This window comes from Aulostomus chinensis, chromosome 22 (assembly GCF_037954235.1).
Source record: "Aulostomus chinensis isolate RoL2024-O1b breed Wild chromosome 22, RoL_Achi_v1.0, whole genome shotgun sequence".
In the NCBI taxonomy this organism is placed as follows: domain Eukaryota; kingdom Metazoa; phylum Chordata; class Actinopteri; order Syngnathiformes; family Aulostomidae; genus Aulostomus; species Aulostomus chinensis.
This window is the reverse complement of record NC_141341.1, coordinates 3,747,739-3,774,817: the sequence shown is the minus strand read 5'-3', so window position 1 is coordinate 3,774,817 and position 27,079 is coordinate 3,747,739. Positions and strand designations below refer to the sequence as shown.

General features: G+C 43.6%; 1 protein-coding gene across 15 annotated transcripts in view; it reads right to left on the bottom strand.

The window, feature by feature from the left end:
• The window catches only part of macf1a (microtubule actin crosslinking factor 1a), a 217,038-nt gene that overhangs the window by 97,942 nt on the left and 92,017 nt on the right, over positions 1–27,079 (bottom strand). For 5 of the 15 annotated variants that reach the window (XM_086194421.1, XM_086194416.1, XM_086194422.1 and 2 more), the window contains 16 exons: positions 25,955–26,047; positions 10,948–11,114; positions 10,236–10,348; positions 9,498–9,604; positions 9,047–9,166; positions 7,430–7,525; positions 6,933–7,060; positions 6,687–6,780; positions 5,979–6,133; positions 5,097–5,400; positions 4,272–4,400; positions 4,100–4,177; positions 3,332–3,493; positions 2,995–3,099; positions 2,149–2,244; positions 1,877–2,002 (listed from right to left, as the gene is read on the bottom strand). In XM_086194421.1, coding sequence (XP_086050547.1) covers positions 1,877–2,002; positions 2,149–2,244; positions 2,995–3,099; positions 3,332–3,493; positions 4,100–4,177; positions 4,272–4,400; positions 5,097–5,400; positions 5,979–6,133; positions 6,687–6,780; positions 6,933–7,060; positions 7,430–7,525; positions 9,047–9,166; positions 9,498–9,604; positions 10,236–10,348; positions 10,948–11,114; positions 25,955–26,047 — 2,073 coding nt within the window. Of the gene's footprint in view, positions 1–1,876; positions 2,003–2,148; positions 2,245–2,994; positions 3,100–3,331; positions 3,494–4,099; positions 4,178–4,271; positions 4,401–5,096; positions 5,401–5,978; positions 6,134–6,686; positions 6,781–6,932; positions 7,061–7,429; positions 7,526–9,046; positions 9,167–9,497; positions 9,605–10,235; positions 10,349–10,947; positions 11,115–16,856; positions 20,516–25,954; positions 26,048–27,079 lie in introns of those variants that run through there. The other 10 variants (XM_086194413.1, XM_086194410.1, XM_086194411.1 and 7 more) reach the window with 3 other exon arrangements.

The following is a 27,079-nucleotide window of genomic DNA, read 5'->3' as shown; positions in this document are numbered from 1 at the left end:
ACGCTCTCATTTTCAGTTGGGCCGAGAGCACAAGAAGAAGAACAGATAGTAAAGAGGAGCAAAGCAAAGGCATAACATAACTTAAATATGAAGTATACAGAAAGATCCCACCAAGAAATAGAAAACAACAGTCAAAGCAGGTACAACTAGATAGACAGAGGTCCTCAATCATGGCCTTGAGCCAGGTGAAGGCAGAGCAGAGGAAAAGGTTGGTTTCATAAACTTTAAATACCGCAGGTACTTTATCAGTGTTTAATCAAGGCAAAGTGCTTCACACCATCCATGCTGAAAACAACATTTAATATCTGAGAGAACAGAAACAATCAAGAGTAACAGAGTGGAAACAAAACATGGCTACTGATTAACTATGAAAAGAGAGTGGGGTTTGATCTGACACTAATGTCTGGACTGAAAAGGCTGATTTAATATCCGTCCTCCATTATCACCTCAACAATCACAAGCTTCAGCTGCCTGTTGTTGTCCCATCAGCTCCACCCTTCCACAGAAAGATGGAGCACAATGAACTGGAAACTTCATTAAGTGAAGCTGGAAACTGATTAACACACTCGCCTGAAGTCAAGCAGGCAGAAACACACGCACACACATACACACGGAGTGATGTAAACAAATTGTATGTGATAAAACTCACACACACACACACACACACACACAGATGTGCGACATGAGCAGCTGTTTGTAACACATGAATATATGTAATAACACAAATTGTACATGATAATTCTCTCACACATACAGATCTGTGACATGAGCAGCTGTTTATGACACACGCAGACACACACACAGACACACACACACACACGCATGCACTTTTGCTTGCTGCGCCGGCCTGTTGACCACACACTGTCTCTGCCATCTGTTTGAAATCATAGGTTTGTGTGTGTGTATGTGCGCGCTATATAAAGGAGTGTGAGGACAGTGTGAAAATGGCAGTGTCACAAATGAACCACAGGGAGGGTGATTCAGCTGAAGTATTACTTTGCTCTATCATGTGATGCCCTGCAGCTGCCTGAAGCGTTCAGAAGTGCTATCACTTCAGCGAGTGAACGCTGTTGCTCAGCTGCTACCAAACATAGAAGTCTTCTCCCTGTTCTAAAAACAAAATATGCACACCAGGTGGCAGCATGGCTCCTAAACCTGAATCAATACAGTAAACTGCAATGAACAAGACCAGATTATCATGGTTATTGTCATTACAAAAAACAACAAGCATCAAAATGCTGCCATTAAACCAGGGGAGAAATAAGTGTAGGAAAGATGTCTGACATCCTTTCAGCTTAATTTGACCAATTTTCCACTCGACATGTCTCCTCATTTTAATTCCAGACATTTGGTTGACGTGGGGCTTTGTATCCAAACCTCAAACTGGAGGTGCACTGCTCTTTTCCAGCTATAATTACTCCATTTGAGCTGTTAGTGAAGTATTTGTTCAAGGACAAAGGCACTTTTATTGGTCGGGAAGATGTTTGTGCCATGTTTCCCCCATGTAGCCTGTATGATACTACACATCACCGACAATCATATTTTCAAATATCTGAACTTAAATGATAAAAATAAATGTTTGAAAGAGAAGGGAATGAAAAGAGGATGTTTAAATGGCAAAATGTCAAAGAAAACCTTTTGCCACAACTTCCTGTCAGAGTTTCCTAATTTGTTCCTAAATAGGTCAAAGGGCCTCCCCACTCTGGGTAATCTGCACCACACCCAGGCACAGGTGGAGGTGGGTACACTGGCATGCGCACAGGCACTGAAACTGGACCGAAATAAATGTGCTTCAGATTGGGAAACAGCAACTGGGCCGAGTGTGAGCGAGAGTCTGGTGAAACAAGATATAAAGGAGCATAGAGGCAACGCATACCATGGAGTCCTGGAGCAGGTCTTCCAATTTGCTTAGTCTGCTGTTCTTATCGCAGGTGTACTGCCTCTTGATGGTTTCCTGGAGCTGGCGCAGGTACGACTCACAGTCCCGGGCGTCGCTCATAAACTGACAAGAAGACCGTCACACAGAAGTTACAGTGTGCACACCAGAGGAGCGAACAAGGAGTTGGAGTAACAAGAGAAGTCCTGTTCAACTTGAAACTTATGGTGAACTTGTAGATGATACTAAAAAGATTCTGGTTGCTGTCTCACCTGGAAGTAGGCTGTGTTGTCTTTGAGATGCTGCTCCACACACACACAGAGCTGGTTCACCCACTGCCACTGAGTCTGCAGAGCTGCACTGTACGCCTGAAACACAGAGAGAGATGTGATGGAGGTGAATAACAAGGGAAAGGTTGTGTCACACTGCAGCTAAACTGAAGTGGAGAAAATCCTGACCCTGGGACAGGTGGGTCGCGGGGGAGTGTATCTGGGTATCTTAATGTATAGTTTTGCATCCACACGCTGCAGACGTGCATCGGCAGTACAACTGAGAGCCACATGAGGCAGAACTTTCTACCTCACTTGTGGTTGCAGTCAGACTTCCACTGTATTCTGCAGCCGGACACAAAACCTGGAGCCAAATAAAAACAAACTACAGCCGCCGGCTCTACTGCTACGTGATTTGAAATAAAGCAGCTGGTTTGACCGGGGGTGGGGGTTGGGTGGGGGTGGATCTACAGATAGATATTAGCTTCCAGCTCATATTCGTTTCATATGAATGATTGCCTGGACACTGTCCATTGAAAAAACAAATAAACTCAATTAAACCAAGGTGTAAACTTAGGGGGGGGGGGGACAAAAAAAACCACCACCACCACCAACAACAACAACAAAAACCTAAATGGCAGCGAGGAAAGTAAATCCGTGGACTGGTGCAGCTTTAAAGCTCCAAGACAAGACATCCCTGACATTAAGTGAGAGTTCTACTTGTTATGATGCATTTTGTCTGGCTTGAATTTTTCTCGGTGAAAACAGAAAAAAATTCAAGCATACAAACTCATCGGTTTATTTCAAACCGGATTTATCAACCAAAAGGTGAGGAAGCGCCAGACGTACCTCCACAGTCTGTTTAGCAGGATGGTTCTCCTGACACAGTTGGTTGGCTGTTTCTTGGAGTGAACGCATCACATCTTGTTTTCCATCCAGCTCTAACCTCATTTCCTGTGAACACAAGAGGAAGCAGAGGACACTTGAAGAAGATGAGGGTATTTTTTGGCAACCACTGGATGTGTGCAAGAAAACACGGTATCTGTATGGCTTCTGTTTTCTTTCAATAACTGACATAGTAAGATTTTCTTGTGTAAAACTCCAGAGATTTTGCGGTGTGTATTTCCTGTTTTCTGACTTGAAGGGGCACAATTGTTTCATGTGTTTGTCCCCTTCCTCCACTCACGCTATATAATTCTCTCTTGGCATTCATGTTGGTGTTGTTGTCACTCCAGTCATAGGCAATCTCCTCCTCCTCCCTCTCGTTGAGCCAGATCAGCTCCTCAGTGCAGTGCGACACAAATGCGTGCAGGCTCTCCAAGCTCCGCAGGCGCCATGACGAATGTTCCTATGGTAACCACACAAACAAACATCATCATCATGCTGGTCAGCAGCAGTCAGCAGAGGAAACTTAAAAACACATCCTCTGTTTTCTGGGCATTTGGATTATACTTCTGGTGTGGGATTCATTTTTCAGGGATTATGAGGACACAAGTTGTTTTTTTAGCTAGAAGTAATAATCAACAGAACATGATTTGTACTGTTGTGTTCTGAGTAAATCAACACAACATGATTGTACTGTATTACTTAACTTTCTTGATTAATTTGACCTCATACATCTTAAAGAACTTGCAGAACCTATCAAGAACACACATTATTGTCGAGTAATATTTAGCAGAACAAACTGAACTAAAGAAAGACACAAAAATGTCACAAAATAAAATTCAAGGATCAGGGGGTTGTCACATATCGGAGCAAAATTACATTCACAATCCTGAGTGCAAGAGAGAATGAATGAAGACAAAGAGAACAAAGAAAGAGAGCAGATGCAGAATTGTGTGTTATTAGCAGGAGCGTCTCGTCATGCTATAATGGGATTAACTGAGGACGAGAGCGAACAAAGACGCGTGGCTCCACACAAACATAAAACCACAATTCTTGATGTGTGACTGACCAGGAGTTTGCAGTACTGGTGCTCTAGCTTGGCCAGGGTTTCAGAGTAATTGCTCTTAAAGTTGGGGGAGACTTTAGCCTGGAGGAAAGAAGAGAAAGAGCTTCATTATAAACCGGAGATCTCAACTCTTCTGAAACTTCTCTGCAGACCTGCACATGAGACAATTGTGTACCTCATAGTTTCTTGCCTCCTGCAGACCGCTAATCAGTTCATCCACTGCTGAGTGGATGTTGTTGTGCTCTTGGAGGTTGTTCTCGACAGACGGAAGGTCAGCTCCCCACTCAGCTCGCTCCAACAGCTCCTGAAACACAAGAAGGCACAAAAAAACATACAATATCAAAAAGCTTTAGCTGAATGTTTCCCAAGTAAGTAAAGCCGTTTAAAAAAAAACTTGTATACTGTAGCATGATATTTCATTTGCATAGTAATGTTAACAAAGAAAATAATAAATGACATGAAAACAGCATATTACAACATCCAACCATAAACAATCACATCACTGTACCAGTCACATGCCATCGCAGACTCTGCTGTTGGCTAATTCGTTCTTACTGCTGCAGCTGTAAAATGGTGGATAAATCATTTCGGGCATCATGAAAACCAGGACTATGTTTGAACTGTTCTTCTGCTCCTCAACACGAATGTAGGTCTTGATTTGTTCTCTTAGTTGATGAAGCGGATGTAGTCTGCCTCATCGCTAGACCCAACATGTGGTAAAAGCAGACAGCTAACTCGGCCAGGGTAAGTCTCTGGTGTATGTTCGCATGGAGCATGCTCAGTATGCCAGCATGGGAATATTGCCACAGAGACAAACTCCATGAACTGTAAGATACAGATGGATCACCTGGTTGTGATGGGCTTAATGAGCACTGGGAGAACTTGTGTGCCGAGGGCTTGAATGTAAGGGACGATAGCTTTAATGCCTCGAGTTCCTGTCCTCCTCTAAATATGAATGATTTTGTTCATTTGTTCATGTAAAAATACTCCAAACACTAACCTGCGTCTCCTCCACCCATCCAAGCAGCTCGTAGATGAACCTCAGGCTGCCTTCGTCCTCTGAAGACGACATGGCCACCAGCTGAGAGCGGGCCATGGGCCGCCGTAGGAGTGCTGCACCCACAGCTCCCACAGCACCCACAGCTCCCAGCAGGGTCTGGCCAAGCGTCAGACCAGCGGTGGTGGTTCGCTGGCTGGTAAGTTCTGGCCCGGTGTTCCCAAGGGTCTGTGAGAAGTGGCCTTTCCTGTACACGCTGGAGCACTGAAGTCTGAGGGAGACCAGCTCCTCTTGAAGGCAGGACACTCTGATGGTAAAAATACAGAGTTACAGGAGGGAGGATGACTACTTTAGCATTGCTGCTGCTTTAATTTCCCCTGTAGGTATGAAGAAATGCACTAAAATCACAAGATACATGTCTTTAAAAGGTCAGAGAATACATTTTTCCAAAGTATTCAATTATCTTGGACGGTATCTTGGTTTGAATTTAGAGTTTCTGATTAGGTTATAAGTTGCAGTGTTGCATAAAAGGGCATCACACAATCCCAGCATTTTGAAAAGGTCTTTTTCATTATGTTTCATTATGGCAGTGTAACTCAGATGGAGCAGCATGCTGATGAGCTACACAATGGAAATCCCTCTTGCATGGGACTGATACCAGAGAACCTTTATACTCTTGGTAACGAACCACTAGCAGGTAGAAGCAACGCACAGCTGCTGTAGGATTTAAAGGCCCCGACTGTGGACCTACAACAAAGTTGTGGTCTTTTATTCGGACAAAGCTAATAGAGCTCATGATAGAGTTGTTAACTCGTGGAATTACTGCCACAAACACATTTCTCCAACGGACTACATTTGAACTATTCATTTTGACAGAATCAATACCTGAAGGCCAGCTGGTCCACCTGGTAGTATTTCTCATCTCTGAGAACCTTCAGCTCCTGGTTGATTTGTCTGATCAGAGACTCGCAGTCTTGCAGATAACACGCCAGTTCGCTCTCACACTGCACCGCTTCACCGCTCTCCACTCGAGACATGTCCTGGACACCACGGGAAACATTGTTTAATGAGGCTTTTTTTTGGGTTTGAGCTTTTTTTTTTTTTTAACCGTGCAAGTTAGCATGTCCCCAGGCATCAATTCAAAAAAGTACAATAGTTAGTAATTAGGCCTTTGGATAAAAGCAGGCCACATCAGCTGCAAACACAGGCAGCTTTCATACAAAAACCCTCACTATCATCATAATTAGGGCTACAATATAGTAGTTGATTGTTGCAGTAGTTGATGAATTTCCATAGAGATATGCCAACAGTTCCCACACACTACCATTCATTATGCTAAGCTAACAGGCATTTAGCTTGTTGATTCCCAAAAGATGGCATGTTCCTTTAGAGCAAATGATTTGGTACAGAAATACTGAGTTCAGGCTACGATGGACATGCAGAAGAACTAGAGTGTGTTTGCAGAAAGAGGAGAAAGAGGTGAGTAAATATGTTATGTTATGTTCCCTCATACATAAACCCAAGGACCCTGCAAGTGTGTGTGCGTGTGTGTGTAAATTAAACATGTTATGCTTAGTCACGCTCAGTACTTACAGCCTGTAATGTATTTTTAGCGAGGGTCAGTTTCTCCTCACAGTCCAGAGCCATGTTCTGGATTTTATTGGCTCTCTGAAGCAGCATCTCTAACCTGAAAAAACACACACAGGATAAATGAACAAGTCACTGAAAATCTAATCTGATGGGAAATTGACTCCAAGGAGTTGTATCAGCGTTTTTTATTGAATACACATATCCTGCTGATTTGTATGTTCATTTCAGTCCAAGTGTGTGTGTGTGTACCTCTCCACCGCAGGCCTTAGAGCCTTCTCTCTCTCCAGCATCTCCAGGATCAGTTTGCCCCACTCCTCCTCAAGGTCGTTGGGATGGAGGCCCTGAGGGAGCTTAATACGACCAAATTCTATCCACACCTAGGAACACACATGCACAACATCCCATCATACACAATGTAAAACACAAGTCCATTACTCAACCTCATTATCTATGCGCGGTTATAAGTCACACCACTGTGGCAGCATCAGCTGAGTGGGAACTATCGTGTGTTTGTGTTCAATCAGACAATCTGTTGCTTTGATAACAGCACCAGGAGAACAACTGTGCTTCAGGAGACCAGATGTATGACTGAACGTGGCTGAGCAAACTGGATGATATGCTGAGAATCCCCCTGAGCGCAGCCCCATGATACACGCTGAGCCCTGCACATGGTGCCACGTCTCCCTCTCCATTTCCTCCATCTCTCCAACCTGCCCTCACCTCCATGTTCTTCCTCTCGTGCTTACCTCCAGCAGCTTATAGAGGTGTTCTACGTGACCTTTCTCCCTCTCCTTCGATGGGATCTCCGTTTCTTTGAAATGGACGTACTCGTTGTAAAGTGCCTGAAGGCGGAGGAAGACAGAAGTGACTGATGGTTAACACGGTGTCTTTTGAAGGTCAACACTGTTGATACCGGTTATCAGAGCTAAAAGCTTCGTAACCACACATCTCACTCAGTGTGCTCATTAGCCAGTTTACGGTCCTTATGGACGTCGTATTTGACAGCTTCCTTCTGCCTCCACTTACAGCTGCTCTGACAATTTCAATCAGCCAATTGAAAGAAAATTAATTCCTAACTAATTTGATAATCAATTAGTCATTTCAGTATTTTTTCAAGCAAAAAATCCAAACATCTGCTGGTTCCACCTATAAGGCTTTCATCTTTTTTTGGTGATTCATGAGTTTTTGGCAGGGAGCAGCATGGCTCGGAGGTAGAGTGGCCGTCTAGCAACCGAAGGGCTGCTGGTTCGATCCTCACTTCCCCCAGTGACCATATCAAAGTATCCTTGAGCCCCTAATTGCTCCTGATGGCCCTGCAACAGACTGGCAACCCATTCAGGGTGAACCCCGCCTCTCGCCCATTGTCAGCTGGGACAGGCTCCACCCCCCCACAACCCTTAACGGATAAGCGAAGTAGAAACTGAATGGATGGATGGAGTTTTTTGCATTTTCACTTGAGGTTCTTCGGACTGATGTTAGCTAACAGCATGACATCAGCAGCTGGCTATCAGCTTCTGGACTAAATGATTCATTGATTCATCGGGGAAAGAATCGAAAGATTAATCAATGATGAAAGTAATCGTTTGTTGCAGCCTTATCTCCCTTCCTCTTCTCTCCATCTTTAGAAATCATGTCAGCGTTCCCTTTACCGTCATCATTTCTCTACTCCCTCTGCAAGTAAATTGATTCTCTTCATTTAACTTTCATCTTTCATCCTTCTTATCTGGATTCTCCTGTCGTTCCTGTTCACTATAAACCCATTTTATTAAACACCAATGGTGCTGTGAGGTCATTTTACGGCAAAGATTCAGATAGACCCTCTGTATTTTGGTTCAACGGATACTAAGACATTTAAGGGTTACTGAAGACGTTAGTGCAGTGCCCTGGATTTCATTCTTCGTGATTTAGTTTGCTTGTGTGAAGATAATTTAAAACAGTATTTTAGGTAAACGTTTTAAATCTGCACAGCTGCTCCTTAAATGCTTTGAACATAAACCAGTGACACGTTTATCAAGAGGCTCATGGCAGATCTGTTTTGGTTTGATGACAAAATGCTTGTTAAAAGGTAAAGGCCTCCTCAGGCCATGGTGCAACTCGTCTCAATTGAAGTTGTTGTCAACAGACGTCGGATTTAGTATTTTCAAGGCTTTTTCAAAGGCTAGGAGAAGACTGGATGACACTGAATAAGACTGGATTCATAAAAGTAGGGTAGGAATTGCGTTTGTAATCTAATATTTGGAGATATCTGTTGTAAAACTCTTCTTATTCTAACTTAAAGTCAGAAACACAGCCTCTGCTTGAAGTCAAAACAAAGGACATAATGAAATGGAGGCGGGTTACAGGAACCAAGTATGAGCACTGACCTTGAGTTCCACAGGGTTTTGGGGGAAGCTCTTGTTGGCCATGATGGCCGTATGCTGACGGCTCCACTGGAGCAGAGAGGAGAACCTGGACTGGTACTCCAACCAGCGCTGTTCCACCTCCTAATGATGGAGGAGGGAGGAGGAGGAGAAGAAGGGAGAGGGAGAAAGAGGCAGATGGGTGATTTTTTTTTAGAGAGAAAAGCATGCATTAAAAATGTAGACTGCCGCAAAAATTTCGAGGAGGTAATTTATCATAGCACTGTTCCATAAAGTGCATTATTATCATTTGGAGGTTTTGGGCCGTTATGTATAAAGATGCAGACTTGACTGGTGAGACTAAAATGAAAAATGAACACGCTGGGACAAACATGAAAAGGTATTTTTAAAATGACAATAACAGATCGGGCAACGGTGCATGAGAAATGGAGTTTCATGTTCATTTGAGACATACGTGTGCGGCGATGCCCTCTCCTCCCTCTGGGATTTTGGGGAAGGCGTCATAGATGGAGGAGACATAAGTGATGACCGACTTCTCATCTGGAGATGGAACGTCAACATCTGACAGGAGAGAGAAAGATGGAACATTTGACAACAAGACTGCAGGAGACATTCAGTGTATTACATTATCATGTCGTAGAAACCTGTAGGACGATTTTGCACTGAATTGAATTTATTATAATTTGGTGTAACAACAAACTGTGGTTGTAACCATAAAACATTACTACATTACAATCAGGAGCTACAAACTCAGATGTAAAAACACTGTAAAAATATAAGCTCAGTGATTTTAACCGAGTTAATCGAGTTTTATTAACTGTAAGAGAATAAGCAGCCACAAGAATGTGAGTAAGTGACAACGTTTCACCATCCGAACTGCCAGAGGCCACAAGGTCGAGCTATTTTTAAAACTTCCATCTGGTAAGTTAGTTTCAGTGCAGTCAACATTAGTCAAAATGTGTTCGCTAACAGGAAATGAAATGGCATCTGGCCATCTGTTGTTCATGTGCTTGAGCTGCAGTGGCTCCAAAGCTGGAAACAGAAAAAATAACAAGGAAAGCACAAATAATAAGAAGCTGTCTGCCTAAAACTTTTGTCCCTCGAGACCAAACAAATGCTCAGTAATTCGCCTCCATTCTGGCCTGACAGCTTATCAGCCAGTCAGCTGACTGAATCCAGCGGTCAGTCTCACCCTCAGCGTCCAACAGTCTGGTCACCCCTAGCGACTCAGCGATCTCGAAGGCCTGCTCCAGATTCTCCCGGTTACTCTGTCGCGACACCACGTCCATGTCAATCAGGTCTGGCCTAGAAAAAACAACAAACACGCACACACACTATCATCAGAGTCCAGAACATCTCCATTTTAGGGGGACTTTTGTCACAATAACCATTTTGTTACATTGTGCTTTCATGCAACATCAACTTGCACGAGAGTCAGATATTTTGCAGTCCATCTTAACAGAGCCACATTTGCTGGAACATGCAGTTGCTTGTGAAGCAAATTTCCTAACTTTCCCCAAATGACCTGTCTTTATCCATTCTTCAAACACCCCCCCCCCCCGGCATTTTTAAGTTCCATGTATTTTCTAGTTGTTCATGGAAGTATGAGTCTTGACTTACAATATGATTATTTGCTGTCATTTTTATAATAAACGTTTAAAATCTAAAAAAATGTAACGGTACTGCGTGATAACGGAGTGACTGATATCTTAAGGACATTTGGCCTGAATTAGTTTGTACTTCAAGTCGATTAATTCAGCTGGAAGTGTCATTAAGAGGAGCTCAAATGTTCATCGGGTGATGTATCAACTGCTGAAGATGCCACAGTCAAACCTTCATGGAAGAATGTTCCAGGGGTTGGGGCAGAAGTCCCACGAGTCTGAGCTCAGTGGTGGTCCTCTCACCTGTATCTGTGCAGCAGAGCATTGAACACGCGTCCATCGCTCCAGGACGAGGTGAAGTTGACGCAGCGTAGGCCGGGGTAACCTTCTACCGCCTGCTGGCTCCATAACAACAGCTTCTCTTTGGCTGTGAGGTCGGCGGACTCACCACTCACGTAGATCTCTGAAATCTGGGTGGAATAGAGAGAGAGAGAGAGAGAGAGAGAGAGAGAGAGAGAGAGAAAAGGTTAATGTTAGGATTTGTTGGTTGTGCTGCCAACTGTAGTGGGGTTAACTACAATCAAGCATCATGCATCTACATTATCTACAGTCTTTGGAATTCAGCCTAATGCATTTTAGATCTCACTCAATTTATTATGTCATAGCAGAGGGTATTCGCCGGTCTCATCATCATACGGCGAGGCCAACACAGGCTTGACTCTGACCGCCACAGTGAGTCAGCAGAAATTCTTCATGGACACATAATCGCTGGGGAGGTTTTAATCATTCAGATTCAACGTGTCGTTTTCCTGCAAAACCCACATTTGGATTTCTGACGATCAATAAACTCGAGAGACTGCGTGTTTGTGTGAGTTTCAATCAGTTCCATGACGCTAAAAGGCATGCATTTATAGCAGTGTTTGGCCTCTTCCTCGCTCCATCCGCACTCGATCCTGCTCACAGTTTGCCTCCTCTCCTTCATCTCCTTCTGCTTCACCCACCCTCAAACTGTCATTTCGGTCTCTCGTGTTCTGCTGCTCAATCTGCTCAGCCTTCTCATGCTCTGCCTCATCCAGCTTTATTCACTCTCCTATTTTTCCACTCCCTCTGTATTCATACTAAACCTGGATACAGCTGGCAGACGTGGTCATTTCCTCAGCCAGGAACGACCTAGATACCTGCTACTCCCTAAATAGAACACAAATCGTCTTGATTGTGTTATAAACCTTGTTCTGGACTACTCTTGAATGCCTTTTCAATTTTCTTATTGGAAGTATATAACAGGGCACACAAGAACTCTCTAACCTGGGACATAGTCACAATCAGGGCGGCAAAGTTTCCGGTAAATTTCAGGAAGCTGCATGGGAAGTTCAGCCCTGGCATGTTTACCCCGCTGTGTTTTTCAAATGAGTTGAAAAGGTTCCGTGAGGAGTAACAGGAATAAATACTCTGTAAAACCACAATTCAGGGAATACAGACACAACACAGATTCTTCTGTTACACATATATTGTTAGGTATTGCAGACTGTCTTGCAATACATTGATTATTGCAGAACTGCAGTATCCTAATATTATTACTACGGGCAGACAAATCCCGTTTCTACTCTCAGAACAGTGCATGTTTTCTTGTGCTGGTTTAATGGGAATTCCTTGCAGACTGACAGCTGCTTTATCATTACTGTACATGGCCAGCAGACCGTTTTCCCTCTCCGACCTTCTTTTCAATTTGCTCACTTTCGGTCCAGCTGTCCGGGCAGAGTGATGTACACTAGCTGTCAATGCCTGTCTGCCATCAGCGTCTCCCTCATCAGAATTCCTCTATCATCCCTCGCTCCCTCCCTCACTATCCTCCTCTCCCTTCACTGCCTTTATCTCTCTTGCCCTGCTTCTAATATAGAGCAGTGTGAGGGTCCAGCGTGTGTAAGGAGACTGCAGCAATATCCAAAAAAAGGGGGGGTGGGGTGGGGTGGGGTGAGTGGAAGTAGACAAAAAAAAAAGGCCAACACCAGAGGAGGATGAGTAATTTGCAGCAGATATACCAGCAAGTACTAACTGGTCAAATTCTTTAAAATAGTACAGGTAGGAATTCTCAGCAGCAATCATGGAATCATCTACTGTAACAACCAAAATGTCCACAAAAAAAAGTTCAAACGGATCCAGAACTGTGAACATGCAACTGAATGCTGTCACACTAATAACTCGCATGCGGCAACTCCTGCCACACACACTTTAATACATGACTTGAGTGTTCCATCCATCAATCTTGCCCAGGCTGTGGGCGGTAGAGCAGGTTTCTACCTCTGTCTCATTTAGTACACAAATGATGATGAGCTAAGAACTGGAAGTTGAGATTTGAATGCAAATCTACAAATGTGGATTCTGCTGTTGCACTCAGTCTCTCTGCATTCATCCACAACCTCCTTTGCAGAGAAAAGCAGAGCATCTAATCCTCCATCTGAATATTGATACAGCAGCCTGAGTGAGTCTTTACTCCCACTGCAACAGTGCGTCATCCACAGCTTTCTGCTAGTTTGTCAGGTGATTTATTAAACATAGCTTCTGGTATAATTTGGAGGAATTTCTGAGTTAAGCTCTATGTTTATATGAACTGCAATAATTCAACTTCTGACAGCAGGACTGTATTTTGATTGAGGTGTTCTAATTAGTTTCTAAAGCATATTACATTCATGTTCCCGCTGACATGCTAAAGAGCAAAGTCCCACTATTGACTGAAGAAGCCTGGCCACGTTACACCCTCACACTATCTGTTCCCATGTAGTTTTTGACCTGAAACCTCTTCTGTATCATTGCTGACCTGAAACCTTTTCTGTATCATTGCTATATTCTGATTATCCTCTTGCCAATAATGCAGAAAACTGCTTACAGCTGAGTTTGTAATGCTTGCTGACAGCTGGATGATGTGTCGTAAAGTAGTTTGACTGCTGTACATGTTAAATAAAAGCTGCAAAAACTGGAGTAGGACCTCGCAGTGCAATAAATGCAAACACATGTCTAAAACACACAATGGAATTAGGGTCAGAGTTCTCCACATCTTAATTTGATTACTGCTTTACGTGTCCTTATTTAGGTCTTCACAAAATGCAGTTTACATGGCAGGGTTTTACTGGGAACAATATTGGAATATTGAAGTCCACTGAAATGTAGCCACTGTTCATTTTTGTTGTTGCTGTTGTTTTTTTAATAGTTTCAGCCAAACTGAAAAGGCTCTCTAGGAAACGGGATATGGTCCAAGTCCTTTGCATAAACCTGAGTCCATTTTATTTGTATAACTTACAGATTTAACAGAAAAAGAGATTTACAATTACACCACAACATTTGAGTCTTATGAGGATTCCTCCATCTCATTACAAGCCAAGCCTGTTTACTTGTATAGGAGCCTGTTAAGACTGGTGAGCACTACTGTACCACTGTCATTTCCGCTACATCATGCCAACTAAACATCAGCTACTTGGCTAAATTAGCCTTCTGGGTATTCAGCTAGCAGCAGCTATAACACAGACAACAACAAAGTTTCTATACACCGTCCTGCTCCTGTGAGGCTTTAACTTGCTCTCTCATGAGACTGTTGACTCATCATATACAGTACTGTTTATTCGTGAATTGGATGTCAAGTCCCTCTCTCTGAGTTACTTCCTAGTAATGTTTATTACGCATCTAGACTTCAATGTGCCAAGGTAAACCATCCCATGCGCTTTGGCTTGAAAGCATTCCTTCAGACAAACAACACTAAGTATAGGTTACAATATAACTACAGGCTTCAGACACAAAACAGATCAAAACACTGGTCACATGACATGCTGGAGGTAGCAGGCCTCTCCCTGGCAGCCTTCCTGTTCGCTATATTCCACCAGACAATCTTAAATATCAGTGTGCACGTCTGACTCAGCCATCTTCCTGCATAAAAGCACAGAAACAAAAATGAGCGAGACAGTGTGAAGGGGCAATGGCACTCCCCATGATCCAGTCACAAACATCCATGACACACAAGCAGATACCCCCTCCCCGAGGCTCTGGTCCAGCCCTCTTAGAAACATGGCCTCTTTGAAGTTTGCTGCTGGATGAGGGGGAGTGAGGGATGGAGCACAGAGATAAAAATGAGAGGAAAATGGAGGATGGAAGAGGAGGGACGATAAAAGAAGATGGTTTCACTGTATTAAAAAAATGTGGCCCTTTAAACCCCCGGCTTCAATTCTTTGAACATAAACAATAGGTGGATGAAGGGTGGACACATGATGGGTAGCTTGAGACATTAGAGCGGTGGTAGGAACCCCCTCGAGAGCAGCCGTCTCACTGATGAATGCGCATTTCAAACCCTTTTATATGCAGAGAAGGGCATCATACAAGGGACAGACGGGCTGTAAACCAGACAGAGATGTCCCTCTACACACCTCTCATCACCATGAAGAAGTTAGTTGCTTTCAAGGGTTTCTACTGGGCAGTAATAATCAATTCTGCTGGCTATCTCTGAGGAGACATGCAGGCATCTACGCATCAGCATCTGTTTTCAAGACTCAGCAACTGTGCATCAGATGAGACATGCCACAGGAAACACAACCTGACATGACATCAGCTGCTGTGCTGAAAACATAATGATCAATATCCAAATCGCTGCAGCTGAGATGTTTTTGATGAAAATGAAATGTGTCAAAACAAACACACATTTGGAAATGAGGCATTGTTGCACTACAGAGAGCCCATGGAGCTAGAAATCATATTCAGGAAGGAAAGAGTCTGAAAACCCAGAAATAAGTTAACAATGTTGAATGCTTGCTTCCCTCGTCTCCAGGTCAAAGGGTTTTCTGAGGGTTTTTTTGGGTTAAGTGTCTCAAATAATGTGTGCGGATAATGCAACCTTACCGAAGGTTCACTGTATTGTCCTTCAGCAAAAAATGAGTCACATGTCAATTTCAAAGCCTTCATGTCTCGCAAGTGACTCCACGAGTTGTGGTGGACATTATACGTCTTCATAACTTCAAAAACAGATGAAATATAGCTCCAGCGTAGTTGAAGTGTGAGATTGAAAGCTAGTTGTGGTGAGGCTTAAGTCACCACAAACTTCATACCACAAGGTTAGCTTTGTACCTCTAAAGATTGCATTTATGCTTCATAAAAGTTGTGCTCGTTTGTTCACCATAAATGTTTGCTTGCCACAGAGCTTATTTTCTGCAATGATTGAAAATTTAGAACTCACATAGGCTTCTTGAGGAGGGAACCCATGACAATGCTAACTTCCAGGCTGGCCTCTAAAAATAAGTCATACCTGCTGCACTCTATTGTAAACTGTACCCCAATGTCCGCCAAAAATGAATCAAAATATGATCTTCTTCCAGCAATAAGATGAGGTCAAGATCTGTCTGGAGATGAATTTAGTCACCCATCTGTTCACAACCCAACATTCTGTGGCTGAGCTGCATTTTTAAACTATTTTAAACTATTAAACCTCTGTCCTGATGGACCAAGCAGACGCTGTCATTTGAAGTGATGACCCATCTCTCACACACAAACACTCTGTCTTTCACATTTTAACAAACGCCAGTATCGGTGTCAGACCGGCAAGAGTGTGTGTGTGAAACAAGGAGAAGGACAGACGGTGGAAAAAGAAGAAAGCGAGACAGGGAGGAGGTAAGACTGATATTGGGGAAGAGGGATGACAGACAGCCTGTGTTGTGTTGATTAGGCTCTGGGGACAGAAGCAGGAAGAATGAGGAGAAAGGCATGGTGCCTTTCAAGAGCTGATAACGACACAGAAACGCACCCATCATGACCAACAACATGGTAAAGCAGGAAGCCACATGAGCTGTGATGCCTCTCTATAGACCTTGTTTGAAAGGCCGACCTCCACTTCAACAGTTCGTCAAATGAGCTTTAAGTGCAGCGTATAATCAATATTTTCAGTGCAAGAATATGAAATTCTTACCACTTGATTCCCTCCAACAGAAACTCTATCAAATTGCATTTGTTTAAATTAGTAAATCAAATTGTGTTTTTTGCTTTATGCCAATTTCTTTGCTTTTTGCTGAATCATATCGTTTCCTTTGGGCACGACGGCAAATAAGGTCAAAAACCACTTTGCGCACTGGGGTTTGAGGCTGCTGAATGAGGGAATTAACGGTTGCAGCACAAGTCCATACGGACATTAAGATCCAAGAGCAGCAGCTAAAGAATGTGGACAGTTGTAAATAGAAGCAAACCTGTGGCAGGTTTTTCACGGATGCTTGTTGCTGCAGCAACAGAGGACTCTCTATCATGGAATCCAGTCTCTCCGATGAGCTACTGGTCAGCCCTCCCCAGTCCGTCTGACTGGGAGTGGTGCCCGCTGTCTCTGGAGAGGTCAGTGGCAGATCGCTGGCATAGCCCGACTCCAAAAAAGACGACCGCTGTTGTGCATAAGCCGGAGTGTCCAAGCTAAATCCCTTGACCGCCATAGTCTCGGGAAACCGCATTTGGTTGAAAGAATCCAAATCAGTTTTTTGGCCCTCAAACAGTTGGACTTTAAGAACATTTTCTGTGACTGGAGACAGGGCAGGGGCCTCTTTGCGCACTTCCACTTCACCATCATTGTCACCCCTCCACACTGGCGAGCCATAGTCACTGGGGTACACTGTCCTCACCACGCAGAGTTTACCGTCCACCTCTCTGATATGAACCACACCTTTGTGCTCCCCCTCTGAAGGGGTCTGCATCACCTTTAATGTCTCTGTTGCTTGTCCCATTTCACTTCCACACCCTTTTTGTTCTTGATCTGCTTTTCCCCTGTCCTTTGCCTCTTTATTTTGTCGGAGTATCCAAGGTTTCTCGATGACCCCTTGAGCTTTCTCCCTAACGCGGCAGACCCTCCCTCCACCTGGAGTGGTGGTGCCAAGAGCTGGGGCTGTGTTGACTGGAGTGGTACTAGTGGTTTGGCTTGGGATACTGGACACATCTATGGTTGCACTAACAGCATCTTCCTCTCCTGGAAGGCAGAAAACCCCTCTCCAGGCTGGGCTGGGCTTGGGGGACACGTCAAGTACTCTGTTGCCTAAAAAGCTTCCCATAGTGGTGCCAGAGCCAGGAGAAAGGGAATAACTGAACAAATACGCTTTGGAATGAGTTAACAAAGGATCAGGCACTGTTAAATGAGTCCTTTCTCCATTACCAAATTCTACAGTTTCAACAACAGAAAGCTTTTCCTCATCATCATCTTCATCCTCGTCATCTCTGTCATCAGGCTCATGGCTCCTTTGTTGCTCAGAGTCCTCTTGATCTACCTCTTCTTTTCTGCTCTTTTTGGCCTTGTGTTTACGTCTGAAACGTCGGCGCTTCTTTGGTGAAAGTGGTGGAACGCCAACAAGCTCCCCCTCTCGTGGAGGCCTGACGCAACCCATAGAGTTCCCCATCTCTTTGATGTTGAGAAATCTTTGTGTAAAAACCAAGTCACTGCTGAAAACACAGGCTGTTAATCTCCAGATTTTGCACAGAAACTCTCCAAATAAGACGTGTTCAGATGGGCTGGCACACCCACAGCTGCCTCATCAATGTGAAACCAGCAAGAAATGGAGGGAGAACAGATTTAGCTCCATTTTCCATGGCATCAGGGTGGGTTTTTTTTTCTTCAATGAAACCTGATGAATAGCAAGATGGATGGTATGAGCTCACTGAAGCAGGGAAAAAGAAAGTCAGCTGTTTCCTCTGGCAGTTTTTGGTTCGGTCATGGGACTGAAATCTGGAGGCTGACATGTCCGAGACACCACGTTCTTCCGTCTTTGCTTCACCTCACCTGACTTAGACTCCGGTAGCTTCAGTGGACAGCCCCTCTCTCTCTTAGAACCCTGCTGATATGTATATGTACAGGTAAGTGGCTGCTTTACGTCTTTTAGGATCCATGAAAACTCATGGTTGCATTCAAGGACAAGAGGACGCTATTTTATCAGAAAACCCACATGAGGGAGGAAAATTAATTTGGTTAGGGTTAGGTGATCTGATTTATCACCAGGCTTCTGGCAGGTTGGCTGTTACCAGGTGTAAGGCAATGTGTCAGGCATATGTGTGAGAGCGTAGAGACTCAGCCCATCAATGACATTCTTGAACGCTCAGTTCACAAGTGCGATTGTGGATCGAATTCTTTGAGGATTTTGGAATCTAAAGCAGTCTTGTCTTCTGATTCGATATATTTCCTTCCAGCAAAAGTAGTCACTGCTATTCAATGAAGTGAGAAATAAAACAGTGTATTTCCATTCATTTTCCAGTTCCTGAGAAGCACAAAAATATATATTTCAAATCTGCTATCCTTTCCAGGTGTTGGTGTGATGCAGCTCCATCGACACCCACGTCCAGCAGCTATCTGGTCTCATGAATTAATGATGCCTCTCTCTACTGTGGTAATGTTATTGCAGTGTGGGGAAGTGAAGGGCAACCCCAGAACAGAGAGAGGGAGAAATCCTATCTGTCACTGTAGTGGAAGTATTAAATGCGATGCTGTCAATAGCTGTTGTAGTAAACGCTGTGTCCCATTCTGCCGAGGCAGCACAGAGTCCAGATCGGTGGTGGGTGAGACATAGTGTGCAGTCAGCCAATGCTACCACAGATTGTTGAAAGATTCAGCCAATACTCAATCAGAGCATTGGCTTCCTGAACCAATGTTTCTCCTTCTCATCCTACTACAGTTTTTTCTTCTCACTGAGCTGGTGTCTCGTGTGATTTGCCAATCCTTGCAGTTTGTGTGTGCTCCTCCTCTTGAGGGACTGTTGTCAATATGTTTGAATCCAAATGTACTGCTTTCAGTTCCTTCAACTGATGATATTTTGCCATCCATAGCAGTCAGACATTTGTGTAATCATCTCTACAGTCCGGAAAACCTGCTGTTGTGTGCCTCAGTAGGAGTCAGACCCCTCCTTAAGCATCACATGTCTGTCCTCTGTATACCAGACAAGATGCCCCTCAGGACCAGAGTTGGCTGAGAATAGTGATCCAGTGGTGTCCAATCATAAACCTCCTGTGTCCTGCTGTCAGTCTGCCAGTTACTCAGAAAAGCATCCCCTTCCTCAGGTGGTGCAGTGCGACGATGCAACAGCCTGACCAAATCCACAGTTTGCAGGAGGTGTGTGCGTGTGTGGAGGGGGGAGTATTTAGACCATATCTTATTTAGACCACCTAAGCTGGAAAGAAAAAGCCTCTTTCTTTTTCCTCTCTTGTGCCTTTGTCTCTTAATAGCTCCTCACGTCCACTAGATCTAATTAGGAGGAGGCATCTGGGGTAAGAGCAGGAGCTGGACCCTGAGGCAGACTAGGAAGACAAGAACAAGAGACCGGTCCTCCGTCGGTTCAGCTCAGGTCTATACAGTTAGAGTAGCAAACCTACTTCACGTACAGATGTGTATCTGGAACAGCGCCAGCAGGGTTCACCGTCCACTGAAGGGCAGTCTCCAACTTCACACAGCACAGTGGCAGAGGTAAGAGTCTGGACTCCATGTCCTCTTGAAGAATAAAGACATCCAGACAGCAGAAAGGGGAACACAGGGCGTCTCCGTCAGACAAGCATGGCTGGATTGATCCGATTGATATGGCGGAAGCCGGAAAAAGAGCAATGTTTGGCTGTCCAGGAGAGAGCATGAGTGTGTGTTTGTGCCTGCAAGGTTTGGTCAGCTGTGAGCAAACGCTTCCCTTCTGCATACGTGTACACGAGTGTGTCTTGTCCTGCTGAGCGTTTGTGGTCTGAGGCCTGCTGATCAGGGCGAGCCGGGAGCTCCAGTGACAGCAGCCAGCCTGAATTCGTCTCTCCCTCGACTGGCTTCGCTCCTCTGCTTTATCCCTCGCTTGCAGACGCCGGCAGAGGGAGAGAAAAGCTTTTATCTGTGTGCTGCTGCAGCTTCACACTCTCTTCTGCTCACTCTCCCACAATCCACCCCTCCCTCACTTGGCTCTCCACCTCCTCCTCCTATCTGCTTCCTTGTTAGTCCTGCCCTCTCTCGCTCGCTCGCTCTCTCTCTCTCTCTCCTCTCTCTCACCCTCTCCTTTCCCATCTCTCTCTCTCGACTGCTATTGAAACATATGCATACACACACTTGACCCGATAGCTCCCCTAAATGACATGCAGCAACAGGAACAAGGAAAAAGAGCAGCAGGAGCAAAATCAAATGTAAATGAGAGTGGTTAAGAGCTCCAATCTGTTTCACTCTCTCTCTTTCCATGAAGTTCCATCAATCTCCATCTGTCCATCAAGTCACAGGTTATTAATGGTTCTTGGTTGAAATGGAGAAGGGGGGGGGGGTTGAGGGAAAACAGGGAATGGGCAAGGGCCATGAGGGGCTCAGAAGCTGAAAGGAGTGAGGGTTTGGAAATATGACTGTGCTCAACATCCATGAGTCAGTAGAAAATTGATGACTTTCATGATCTAGTAATTAAATGAGGGGTTGATACTGAATGTTTTTGCATTAGAGTGATAAAGTACCTGGATTTCAGAGGCATTAAATCCAAGGATTAGCTTTGAAAAAAAACCCTCACTAATCTGATTTTTTTCTTATCTTTAAACATTTAGTAGTGCAAACGGCTGTGCTGAAATCAGAGGATTATTTGAAAAAAAAAAAGTGACTTAAAGATCTGATCCTCTATGTCAGTTATCAAGCAACATCAAGATGGAAGAAATTATTCTGAATTTTTCGCACTTTTCTTTTGGTGAATTGTGAATCTGATTCATACTTATTTATTAGGTTCTTAAACCGGGACCTGAGTCCTAATTTCATCCCATAAACATGTAAATGTGAGCTGGTAGGACGATAAAAGTTCCTTGAATTCTTGAATCAGAAAAAACAGAAATCTTCTCTGGATTTGAGCAATTATGAATTTTGATCTTTCAATGTTACGTTTAATCGAATAAAAAAATCCACGTGAGAGTAAACGAAAGTTTAATCTGGAATGAAATAAACGCTTGCAGCCCAAATGAAGACAGTCATCTATATTTTCATCCTAACTCGCCACATTTAATCCCCCTCCTACGCTTCTTACACATACAGTACAATGCATTTCCACCCAACACACAAGCTGAATATTGCAGCGCATACGTGATCCTATACAGAATAGAGCGGCCCTAAAGCTGCAGGGGGGAAATGTTTTCACAAAGACAGATATGTTCGGGACCACAAACAGGCAGGGCTTCAAAGTGGTAAAAGCAACGGTAATCCATCATTGCTCATTACCCAAAAGCATAAGAGATCAGCTCCTACACAAACACACATGGAGAAGGCATGAACCAATGAGAGAAAAGCTCTAATCAAGTCCCTGAGGCTTTCATGCCTTCACTGTGGCTACATGCCATCATGAGCTGTGGTAATCAGACCTTCATCTGAAGCTAATGTTAGCTTTTCATAAAACTAAACCACTGCGTGCTGGACAATCTCAAGCTCTTTTCATCAGACATTTAGCTGCTCTTTTGTTAATAACGTGCACTCACGCACAGTTATTGATCGGGAGTTTAATCATCACAATTCTTATCAGAGGGATGAGGAGACGTTTATCAAAATGTTACAACCCACCATCGCCATGACAGAATGTGCTCCAAGACCTCCATTATTCTTATATGACTAAACAAGATTAAATAAGTGATGTCATAAGACTGAAAATGAAAAGCCATTCATTTTAATTGGCGTTGTTTAGAAATTGAAGCCTTGTGACCAACTGTTACTGCGCGATATAAAATGAAGGAATAGATCTGATGTTGTTCTTCAGAAGTAGACAGGAATGAGCCACTCAACTCTGGCCTCTCCTCTCAGTGCTGGTTCTGCTTCTGGATGGAGGATCCAAACTGAGCTACGCTCAGCGTCAAACACTGACATCACAACTTAACGAGGACTGCAATATTTTTATTTGACGTACACTGGCGGTGTTTTTAAATCATTTTCTCCATTTGTTACCTCTGCTTAGGACACAATATTCATTTCTGAAGCAGATCTGAATAAAGAGGCAGACTGAAAACTCACTTTTAAATGATCTTTTCAGCAGAGTATCTCAAAAACTACATTTACTGGAAAGGTTAACGAGAAAGAAGATGATGACTTTTGTAAACAGGATCTTAAAGACTGTTCTAGGCCTTTGGCAGTCGACAGCTATTTGTGGGTACTTTGCTCCTTGGCAGAAATATGCGCTCTCTGAGGGCTCTACTTGAATACTTGGTACTTTTGCTTGTTTAATGTCAGTGAATAGTGGAAACATCTGCTACATCCCCTGATGACACCTGCACATGTCTTATTTTATCCAACTAGCAGTCAAAAAAAGGTTTACCATCCAAATACAAAAACGTGGGCTTTTGTCAGTATGGAACATTAACTAACAGCATTCAACTTCTTTATATAACCACTTGTATATATGTATATACATATTTAAACAAGGTCAGTTATAAATAACACAGAGGGGGATCCATTCATGCAACAGGCCCAGATTAGCATTTACAAAGAACAGACAAATAAACTGATCCGATTTTAAACAGGTCAGAGAGATGGTGATGTGTTTCTTTTTCCATCAGCACTGACATCCTGCAGCTAGCTTAGCATATCACAGGCAGCCACAGAGCAGCAGGAGGAGGGGTCCATGGAAAAGGTTATTATACTGGGGGTGCTCTGGCAAACCAGTCATCTTTAAAATTGCGCTAACTGGTGACACCAAGTGGTGTGAACCAGTCACTGCATAAAGGACAAACTCTTCAGCTTCAATGACTGCAGGGAGGTAACTACTATTTTACTGGTAATCTATAGCTTTCACTCTCAAAGTGATACAAGTGTAAGTCCCACTAATGAAGTGAATATGAAAGTATGATGTGCTACAGCTGAATTAATGACAGGCTCACAAAACTGCAATAAATAAAAATGATGAGATGGTGATGATCAGACTAATGGGGCTGCTGATGGGACTGAAATGTTGATCCTGAAAATTTGCATTTTGAATTTGTTTATCTAATATTACTTTCTACCAAAGGGGAACAATACTGCTTAGCATTTCAAGTATCTATCGTAATAAAAGAACATCTCCCTGGGCAATCCAGCGCAGATACAGGTGCAAAATTGTTTCCATCCATCCATTTTCTACACTGCTTATTTGTAAAGGGTCACGGGGGTGGAGCCTATCCCAGCAGCCTTCAGATGAGAGGCGAGATTCACCCTGGACGGGTCACCAGTCCATCGCAGGGCCAACACATAGAGACAGACAACCATTGGCTCTCCCAGCCACGCCTACGGTCAATTTAGAGTCTGGATTAACCTGGTCCCCTCTTGATGTCTTTGGACTGTGGAGGAAGCTGGAGTACCAGAGAGAACCCACGCAGGAACAGGGAGAACATGGAGACTCACCCAGAAAGATCCCGTGCTGTGCAGCCTGAAAGGGCTCAAAGCTGTCATCTTGTCCACTCTCACTATTATTTCTTTGAGGCTGAACAGATGTATTCTGTAGGTAGTTGACAGTAACTGAAGCCCGGATCGAGTTAAAATTACAGGATACAAAAAAAGGAGGACAAATAACATACGAAGGAATGACAAACAGAACTCGCTGTGCATGAATACACTTGTGGTTCCTCTGATCCATCAGTTTGTCTTTTCAAGCTTGACCACTAACACACAGCAGGGACAAGGAGCTCTGTGGGACTGCAAGTTCTCACTGTAGCTCGAATGTAAAACCGTTGTCATCTGCTGAACCAGATGAACTCTGTCTGCAGCTCTGAGAGCTACTTTCAGCCCTACACTTATTTTTGAGCTTCATTTATGTACTGCAGAATTCCTTCAGCCGGAATTCCGTCCACAAACTCCCTATATCCCGTCATGCCCCCCCCCCCCCCCCCCCCGCTCTGTGTAACACAATGTTCTGCTGACTCATGCTCATAGAATCTGTTGGTGGGGTGTCATGCGCTAGTGTTACCCTAGCAACCGTCTGGCAGTGTCACCTTGCAGAGGGTCACGTCGCAGCACATTCTAGTGGTCAGCAACAGCAACTACAAGCTGGTTCCTCATCTGAAATTTTGTTGCAACAAGCTTTTGTTTGAAAATAGCACAAGTGTGCCTGCAGGCTCCAGCCACACAAGAAATTTGGGTGGAAATCATCAGGAATTACAAAGAACACAAAGCTCATATGACCGACTGTCTAGACTAAACACTGATCCACAGAAAAGATTAATTCCCCTACACAACAAACAACGCTGCACTAAAAATCATCTACAAGTTTCAAAGAAGTAGTTGAAGATCATCTAAAACGGTTTTCAGCTTCAAGTCAACATAAAATGACTAGTAGGGTATCAAGTAATTACAGACATGTCAGCCACAAAAGCCTACACACTGAATGTGCTGTTGAACCACTGTGGCTACCTGTGTGATGATGGAATCTGTGAGGATTGTACTTCTGCTCCAGTAATGTGTATTCTCTCTGCTGGTACAGTCGTGTTTGAACAAAGTTTGAAGCTGCCTTAATCCTGGGTTTAGAGGGAATGATTATTCGAGTGAAACCAGCCCACCCAAGCGTGCCTGATGCACTGGAACACCCTGTATATCCAGGATATCCAGCGTTTAAATGAAAGCCCCAACATGTTGTCTCATCTGCTGATTTAATGCTCCAGCCTGGCCTGTCCACCCGCCAGACGGAAGCCAAACCACATCCTCGTACAGGCTTTAGAGGAAGACCTCCAGCAAGGGCATATCAGAGGAGATTTTACAAAACAAACAAGAAAAAACAAAATTAAAAGAGAGCCTAACCCTAAAACTCGCTTATAAACAACAAGTGAGGCTGGACATGAACAGAAAAGAGGATTTATGGAAGCACATACAGAATTCTGGCTTGTTTGAGACAGAATTTGTGGCTAACAAACAGAGCAGATCCCATATGTCTCCACATTCTCACTGGACCATCAGAATGATAAGAAACACATCCAAGTTGCTTCCATACAAGACTTCCAGCTCCACGTCTACCTCCATTACATAAGTGGACACAGGCTTACCAGCACTAGGCCAAACACACACAGTTGTGTACATCCTGGCAGTGGTAAGAACTCAAATCCTGACAGCTGGACATCGAGGCCACACAGAAATAAACACCACATTCGGAGCAATTTGGTTTCAATCTCTTTAAAATCTAGATTGAATAACTACAGCAATGAAGTCCGCCATAATTTCATTATTACATAAGCAATGAGAGGTATTATTTAATTATGGGCTGGATCTGCGAATCATTTGATTCTCGTGTGCTTTACTAATGCAGAGATTATAGAGTATCTAGAGACTAGTTAGACCTCATTAACCATGAACTGAGACTGAAACCAGGAAACAGGAAGAAAGAGAACAGACCTGGAAGTGAAGGATGATGGTCCAGATGAGGCCTAGTGTCAGTTTGGGGTTCCCATCTGTGATGTCATCATTTCTGATGTTTACAAGTTTGACCTGAAAATGAGGACACAGAAATTTAGTGGATCAGAGATCTGCTTTGCTTTTTTTTTAATCTCCAACATATCAGAGTTCACATTATTACGTTTACATTTTACAAATTTCCATGAACACATTCCCTGAAACGTCTGTTAACACATGAAAAATAAACCGAGAAATGTCTAAAGGCGCCAGCAAGTAAACGTAACAAAAACCATTAAACGTATGTGGTTTAATTCAACTTAACCATTTACTGAAGCAAATTATTACTAAGGAAAGGACGATTTTCTCCATTAATCCCAAACAAACCATATCTACTGTAACATTCAGGTATTTGTGAAGCAAATTCTATGAATTTTCTTGTTTCCTACATTTTCAAAAATCTTCCCAGATCTGGAAATTTCCATTTTAAAATTCCATGATTTTTCATGACCACACCAGACCTACTTGTCTTTCCTTCTGTAGATGAAGGAGAGACATTGATCTCCAAGTGTCACGCCAATAATAAGAAGCAGCTCTGTGAAATGTCGTTAAATCTAATCTCAGTTACCCGCTGTACAATTAAACCTGCAGTGAATCTCAGAGAGGAACACAAGTGTCGGTCCTACACCCCTGCAGACTCCGGGGAGGAAACAAGCGAGATAAACGATGGCATTTAAGAAGTTTTAAAAAAAACTGGAGACTGGAGCAAAAGCAAGCGTTTTAAGTGAGTGAGAGAGCTGCAGTCCAAAGAGAGATTGATTTGAAGAAAGAACAGGGAGAGAGGCCCAGAGAAGAACTCATGAAAGATGCATCACAGTCGGTATGTTCTGTATGATGCAGCTCTTTGCTGCGCAGCAGTGCCAAGAGGAGGTTTTAGTACAGCTGCTCTCTCCTTATATTAAACTGACTACACAGTGTGTGGCACATTTTTTGTGGATTAATAGTGGAAGAATACTGCATAAAATACTGCTCTCTCTCCCCTGCAGTCACAGACCATCTGGTGCAAGAAGCTGCCCTGTCCCAGAATGAAAAGTATGTGTTGTCTCTTGTATGCCAGCCAGTAATTTT